This window comes from Propithecus coquereli, unplaced genomic scaffold, assembly GCF_000956105.1.
Source record: "Propithecus coquereli isolate 6110/MARCELLA unplaced genomic scaffold, Pcoq_1.0 Scaffold51, whole genome shotgun sequence".
In the NCBI taxonomy this organism is placed as follows: Eukaryota; Metazoa; Chordata; class Mammalia; order Primates; family Indriidae; genus Propithecus; species Propithecus coquereli.
The window spans coordinates 4,716,240-4,724,491 of record NW_012150952.1 but is presented as its reverse complement, the minus strand read 5'-3'; the positions used below and the strand labels follow the sequence as shown (position 1 = coordinate 4,724,491).

At 39.8% G+C, this 8,252-nt stretch overlaps 1 protein-coding gene across 1 annotated transcript in view; it reads left to right on the top strand.

The window, feature by feature from the left end:
• The first annotated feature begins 1,726 nt into the window (after positions 1–1,726).
• LOC105820150 overlaps positions 1,727–8,252 on the top strand; it is a 45,761-nt gene continuing 39,235 nt past the window's right edge. Inside the window, exon 1 of the mRNA XM_012656577.1 lies at positions 1,727–1,819. Within this exon, the coding sequence (XP_012512031.1) occupies positions 1,727–1,819 (93 nt within the window). The remainder of the gene's footprint in view (positions 1,820–8,252) is intronic.

Sequence of the window (8,252 nt, the reverse complement as noted above, 5' to 3'; positions counted from 1 at the left end):
CGTTGTTGAAAGTATGTTCAACGGCTTCTTGTGACTTTTGTTTGTACACCACATACATCAGAAACATATGGCAACTATATTTGGTTTTTTTGGTCTATTATTTGTGTTGAGTGCTATTTTGTGCACCGCACAGACTTGCAAGCATTTTGAAATTAATTAACCTGAACAAAATTGAACTCACTCGTGTAGGTTCCTTAATAATATCCTGGCTAAGACATTAAATAATAAATGAGAGGAGAATGGATGTGGGGAGATTCCAAGGAGACAGAATGAGAGATCAGGCCTCCTGAGTTTTTATTCCCCATTCTGCCATTGTTTCCCTCTGTTCTCTTGAGTCAGCCACTCTCTGCTTTTGTTTTCCTGGCTGTAGCACCAGAGTAATAGCAAGCCCGGGCTGTGTTGTAGTGAGGGAGAATGAATGCCTAAAATGTGCTTTGAGAGCCTCAAGTAAAACACACTATGCCGCATGTGGAAATTATTATTGGTTCATTCTTCATGCACTTTTGGTCCTTGCCCTCTAGGCTCAGACTGCCAGCCAAGGCACCAATTACTGTCGGTGGGGCTGTTGGTTCTTGTGATGTGAACACCTGTCCTCCAGCAAATGAGTTGAGATAATACGTACCAATTTACTATGTGTGTCATATACCCTACAAATTGAATCTCCAAAATACACACTGAGTTGAATAATAAATGACACCGGGTTTAAATGACAGGAAATAGACTCAATACAATTGCTTGGGCATCTGTGTCCACCCAGGCCTTTGTCCACCCGGTCTGCTGCTGTAACACCAAGCCAGACATCCCTCTGCATTCTCTGAGCCGACTAAGGGGCCATCTGTATGGGGAAAGTCACTGCAGAATTGCTGGCTTCCCTAGGACAGCCTCGGGCTGATTCATTCAGTTAAGCCAGGGCTTGGCAGACCCCGCCCCACACTGCCATCAGACAAGACACAATTGCAACCTGACACAATTCCAGGGGACTTCGCATTCATATTTTTTTTTTTTTTTTTGAGACAGAGTCTTGTTCTGTTGCCTGGGCTAGAGTGCTGTGGCATCAGCCTAGCTCACAGCAACCTCAAACTCCTGGGTTCAAGCGATCCTTGTGCCTCAGCCTCCCGAGTAGTTGGGACTGCAGGCATGTGCCACCATGCCTGGCTAATTTTTTTCTATATGTATATATTTTTAGTTGTCCAGATCATTTCTTTCTATTTTTTAGTAGAGATGGGGGTCTCGCTCTTGTTCAGGCTGGTCTCGAACTCCTGACCTTGAGCGATCCACCAGCTTCGGCCTCCCAGAGTGCTAGGATTACAGGTGTGAGCCACAGCGCCGGCCTTGGCATTCATATTTAAAGAAACACTCCTTAAGCACCTGAACAAGCTGGACCTAATTGTTGCCCTGACATTTATAAGAGAGAAAATTTCAGAGGGAAAAAGGAAAAGAAAAGGAAGCATAGGTAGGAGTTGAGGGAATGGACTTTCAAGATCAGCGAGAAGTTGGTGTGGACCTTGACTCTACTAATACCAGCTGTGTGACTTCTGGCAAGTGACAAACCAAATTTCTCTCAACTTCAGTTTCCTCATGAACCCCTAAGCTAGAACCAAGCCTAACTTGTTTATATTCCTTTTATCCCTGATGCCTGGCGCAGTTTTGGGCACACAGGAGGCACTCAAAAACAACTGGATGAGTGAAGCTTTTTCTAGAGTCATTTTTACTGCATGGTGCAACGATGGTTGGATTTAACAGCAAGGATAGGCGCATAACCATCTGTGTCAGCGCACTCTGGTGCCTTCCTCGCGGTCTCTATGGGAACAGCCTCTGGGTGAGGGAGAAAAGAGCTGCTTCAGGATTTGGCCTGCTCTGCTTAAGCGCCCGGCCAGAAGGTTAAGCATAATGCTTAAGCTTGTTGTGCAGATCAAACCTCTTTCCTCAAATAATTCATAGTGCACAGCCAGGACTGGATATTTTGATACATTTCACTTTTTCATATATTTATGGAATTATGCATGTATAGAATTTTGTAGTGGTTTTCTTTCAGTTTAATAACATGACCCTCAAATAAATATGAGTGTTGTACCACCCGTGGCTGTGTTTTATGTCATATTTAAGTTTGTACATTTTTCCTTTCTTTCTTATTTTTTAATTACATACTAATCAGTCAGAAACTACATGCTACATATACTATTGTCTGGGGCCATACCCATTTCAAACATCTTATGAAGATCAAGAGAAAAAGTGATGAGGAGAACAAAATAAAAAAATAGAAGCAAAGCTATGAGGACAGACAGGGGTATAATAATGATATCAGTATTATATAAATAGATGTGCACTTATTATTTTGCTTATGTTTATTTTGTTGCTTTTCCTCAACTAATGCCTATGTAGCCTAAAAGACAAAGATTTGGTTGTTGCTATGTAACCCCACACAGTGCCTTTTGCCTTATTTTGCAGACTCATCAAATGCAGCGACAGCTGCCGAGAACACACAGGAACTCAGAGAAAAGTTCCTGCCCTGCACTCAATTTCCATCACTGAATTAGTGGTGAGCAGAATGGCGTGAAAGGAGGCACCTGTACGTCTGCTCCCGGGGGCTCTACCTGGAGCATGAAGCTGGTAGCGTCTCCGACCTTTTAGGAAGGACCCTTGAGAGCCTTTGTGTAATGTTCGTCTTTCTTCTTTTCGTCTTCCTTCACCTCCACCCAGGGTAAGTCATAACAACCTTCTGTTAATATCTACAGCTTGCTTCTAACCTATCCCACCTTTCTCACTGTGGCCCCCAGCTGACTTCCCTTCCTCTCTCTCATTCTTTGACTACTTTAGGAATGTACAGGAAATCTCACACAGATAAGTTCTCTCTTGCTTCCCCCATGTTTTAAGATTTTCTCTAAGATTTTCTGGACAAATCTGTAGAACTTATCTGTGAATCTGCCCCAGTTTACTTCTTTGCAGCTCTAAGTGGCGATGGGTGATCCTAGGTTTCTGTGTTAAATGTAAGATAGTGGGAAAGAGGTCTCTTAATTGATCAGTTCAGAGTTGAAACTCCACCTCTGCCACCTACTAACTGTGTCATCTTAGCAAGTTATTAACTTCTCCATGCCTTGGTTTTCATTTGTTAATTTATTCACCTTTTTTTTTTATATGCTACAATCTTTAGTCAGAACCTCCTTTGGCTGAATCTGGCAGAAAGCCAGCTGATAGAGAATCCTGAGAAATGTGGCCTGCTTGCTTGGCCCCTGTGTTACAGGGCAGAATGGGGTAAGGCGGAGGCATGCATCATCCTTGGTAGACCAGCTCTGAACCAGCACACAGCACTTAGCACTGGGTGTCGTATTTGTTTACGTAGGTGTCTCCCGTATAAGAATGTGAGCTTCCCAGAGACAGAAACTGCATCTTCTTCTGTTCGTATCCCCTGCTCCCTGCACATTGTCTCAAGTAGAATCAGGCTTAATGAGTGTCCACTGGGTGAACTTGTTAGCGGAAGTTGAGTAGTATCCTACCCGGGAAACACGTTTGCATTTTTATTTAGACAAGTTTGGACCTGAAGGAGTCCATGATGCCAGGAATGGATACTGACGAGTATGTGGTGTAATGGAGAGGGGACTGGAGGAAGGACCAACTAAGAATTACAATTCTTCAAGAAGCCCTATTAAACTTGACAAAGGACAGGTTAGTTTGGAAAAGCAAAAGAGAGGAATGAGACATTGGATAGTACAGAATATCAGTGAGAGTACCATGTGGGATGGCAGGGGTGGAATGGGAAGGGTAGTGTCATGGGCTCCTGAATAGACAGACATGGGGTGGCATGAGCTCCTGAGATTAGAGATTAGAGCAGGGAAAGAAAGAGACACTACCAGGAAAATGAAGACACAAATCATGAAGCTGGTGTGAATATTACTTTGCAATATTGCCTTGTATCAATGCTCTACCTGCCCCCCCACCACACATGCATTTATTTCATCCTTCCCTGCAATAAAATACTCTGTTCCCAGTATTTGGAACAGTGCCTGGCATGTGAATAAGCATTGAGCATAGGGGAAAAGTGTTGTAAGAGTAGGACAATGGTTCCATGTAGGTTTGCTTTAAGCCTGAACCTGGAGATGCAAAAGCATGCTGTCTTTGTCTGCTTGTGCTACCATAACAAAATGCCACAAACTGGATGAATTAAACAACAGACATGTATTTTTCTAGCAGGTTTGGAGGCTGGAAGTCCAATATCAGGATGCCAGCCTGGTTGGGTTCTGGTTCTTTTCCTTGTTTGCCAATGGCCTACTTTTTGCTGTGTCAGAGAGAGAGAATGGGAGCAAGCTCTCTGGTGTCTCTTCATATAAGGGCATTAATCCCATCGTGAGAGCCCCAACCTATGACCTACTCTAACCCTTATCATCTTCCAAAGGCCCCCATCTCCAAGTATCATCACATTGGGGGTTAGGGATCCAACACATGAATTTGAAGGGGACACAATTTAGTCCATAGCATATGTGTAGCTAGTGACCTTCTGCATTATTATTATTATTTTTTTTTTGTTTTTGAGGGCGTGCAAGCTTCATTGCTTTGGGGAACTATGGAGAACAAGAGTCACCAGAACACATTACTTTCACCTTCCTAGGGATGATCAATTTAGCTTAGGAAAGGATGAATAGGAAAATTTAGCTTCTCATAGCTCAGATACATTGTTCTTTATATCTGTGACACACTGCATTATATTAATATATGTATTCACCAATTATGTGTCCCCTTTCTTTTCTGCCAAATAAACCGAGTATATATATGTCCTCATCCTATTTCTTCTGATTTGGTCACGTGATTTTCTTTGATCAATAGAATATGAGCTGATGTGGCTTTCTGCATCTGAGCAAAACCTTGGAATATGCTTGTGTAGTTTGGCTTTGGATTTTATGTGATCACCCTTAATTGAGAAGAGCATGACCCAGACAGTGGCTACTACTTTGAACTGAGTTCCAAAAGGAGAAAAATCCAGAAAGTGGAAGTGAGCACAATCTCTTGGTCCACAGCGGACTTGGCAGACCTCAGGTAACTTGAGCAAGAAATGTGTTTGCTACGGTATAATGATAAGGTATATGTATTAATTTTCTATTGCTGCTGTAACAAAAATTACTATAAACTTAGCAACTTAACACAAATTCATTATCTTACAGCTCTGTAAAACTAAAGTCTGACACGAGTTTCAGTGGGCTAAAATCAAGGTGTTGGCAGGGATATGTTCTCTTTTGGAGGCTCTAGGAGAGAATCTGTTTCCTCACCTTCTCCAGCTTCTAGAGGCTGCTCACATTTGTTGGATTGTGGCCCCTTCCACCATCTTCAAAGCCAGCAGTTGTCGCATCTCTCTGACCACTCTTCCACACTGACATTTCCTACTGTCTTTTTCTGCCTCATTTTTCTTCTTTTAAGGGCTCCATTACTTCACTGGGCTCTTCCAGATAATTCAGGACAATCTCTCCATTTTAAGGTCAGCCTTAATTTCTCTCTTTCATGTAGCCTTAACATATTCACGAATTCTAGGGATTAAGACATGGACATTTTGGGGACTATTATTCTGCGATATGGGTATCGTAATCAAGGAATCAAGCAAGATGATGTTGCTAAAAAGGCGGAGAACTAGAAACTACTTTTTAAATGAGCACAAAGCAGCAGCTACCTGTGGGTGTTTGAAGTCAAAAGATAAAAAATGTAAAGCAGAATGACATTCAATTTGATGGCTCCATGTCTAGTACTGCAAGTTATTTGATTCCTTTTCTTTTATTTTTTGAGACAGGGTCTTGCTTTGTTGCACAGGCTACAGGGTTAGAGTGAAGGGGCATCATCATAGGTCACTGCAACCTCAAACTCCTGGACTCAAGTGATCCTCCTGCCTCAGCCTCCTGAGTAGCTGGCACTACAGGTGCACTCCACCATGCCCAGCTAATTTTTTTTTTTTAAATTACTTTTTTGTAAAGAAGGGGTGTCGCTGTGTTGCTCAGGCTCATCTCCAACTGTTGGCCTCAAGCAATTCTCCCACCTCAGCCTCCCAAAGTGCTAGTATTACAGGTATGAACCACTGTACCTGGCCCATTTGATTTCTTTACTCTTAGTTTTTCAACTGTAACATGGAAATAATAACCGTGCTATTTATCTTTCAAGGTTATTGAATGAATCAAATCAGATAATGTAGTATTAATACAAGGACATATATGTGTGTGTTTATACATACACACTTCATTCTTTCCTTGTCTGTAATGATATTAAGATACACATAAATTAACCATTGGCAATAAGATCATCTGATAAAACCTTGCCCCAAATTACTCTTTTAAACGGATCACGCCTTACGTGTCTAGGTGGGTACATTTGTGAGCTTGACAACTGTCCTGTGAACATAGATTAGGCTAATTTACTTTTTCACTAAAAAAAGTAATTCAGCCTCCAAAGATGCAAACTTTCTTCATTTCTTCACCAATGGTAACTTCAATATTATTTAGTAATCGACAGGTTAAAAAAATAATTAAAATCAAGGTACTAATTTTCATTGATTTAAAGTCCTATGTTTGGAAACATATGATATATTTGTGTACATTTTTCTACATGTGAAACTTTCTCTATACCTTATCTTTTATATCACATCATAATATGTGGTCTTGACAATTCTAACTTTTTAATTATGTAGGCATTTCAATAGGAAACTGTCCAATGGTGAACATATAAAATTTCTTTTTCCTTTTGTTGGGGGTTTGGCTTGATGTTCATTGCCTGACCATCTTCGTTGAATCCTAAGGCCTCCCTGGGTGTAAATGGTCAGCTGTTTCTCCTGATGGCAGAAGGAAGCTCTTCTTCTCCTAGCGTCTGTGGCATGGGAGAATTTATCTCATCATTACACACATATTCATAAGAGATCAGAATATTCTAGATACCTAAAGAATTTTGTATCTTTCCACATCTTTGGTTCTTTTTGTCTCCTTTTACATATGCCTTACTATTTAGATATATTCAATTCATTCATATTCTAGTATGTATATATTAATACTGGAGTATGTACACATAAAGATATGTGCTTTTGTTTTAGAACAAATTGTGATATGTGTCCAATGACAGATACACATTTTTAATGTGCTATTTCCAAGAGATCACAAATTTTTCAGTTGGAAAGCTAATTTTCTCCAGAAAAGCAATGAAGTCAGAGAAAAACATCATTTGTAAAGAATGTTTCCCATATTCAAGATAGGAGCCTATGCTCATTTCATGGACTTTGAAATTATTCTATGTTGTCCTAAACACAAACATAAGAATTAGTTCAAAACATGAATTCTAAGAGCCAAAAAAGTCCTATGACACTCAAATTAAAACTTTACAAGAGGAATATTAACTAACATGTATTAAATAATGTGTGCCATAATGGTATACATGCTGCCAAAAGCAAAAGGGATTGACAATTCTGAGAAAGAAGCTGTCTTGAAAATTAATGTCTAATAAGAGGAAAGAACTCTATTCCCTAGCCCAGTTCTAGTCTCTAAAATTAAATATTTTGAAATAGTTTGTGTTTTGTATTTCCTTTTGGTATTAACCGTTATAGATATTGTAATTATTGTTCTAGTTTTTGATTTATTAATTCAGACATTGAAGTAATAGAATGAGATATGAAACATAATACCTTTTAAATAAATTAAAATTATAAGCAAACATATTAGTTTATATTTTGTCAAAAGCATATAAACAGAAAGTTTTGCATTAAACGTAGTAGAATGTCTTTCTGAGGAGGAATGGTGAGTGGGGGTGGGGGATGACAATAAAAGGAATAAATGAATGAATGACTAAAACGAGTTGTTTAATGCGCTATGAGTGAAGGAGTATGATTAACTTAACTTTCTGCACCAGGGGTTTAAAAATATTAATTTGTTTGCATTTTTGTTTCTTTGAAGGCAGTGGTTCAATACTGGATGCAAATTATAATGACCCAAGAAGCTTTTGAAAAATGCCTCCACTTGGACCCAGCCTCTAGATGTTCTAAGAACTCTGGAGTAGAAATTAGGCATGTGTATTTTTGTGATTGAATATCACATAGTGAATACATCTATGTACTTACGATCACAAAATTATGGCAAAAAATTTGACATATTAGCAAAACATTGAACATTATGAGCATCCCAGATGCTCCTTCTTGTTGGACATCAGTACTTCTAAGAGCTCCAGATTGTGATCTTAACGTATATACAGGGTTGAGGACCATTCTTTTAGTTCAAACCCAGGCTGCTCTTCCTTTCTTA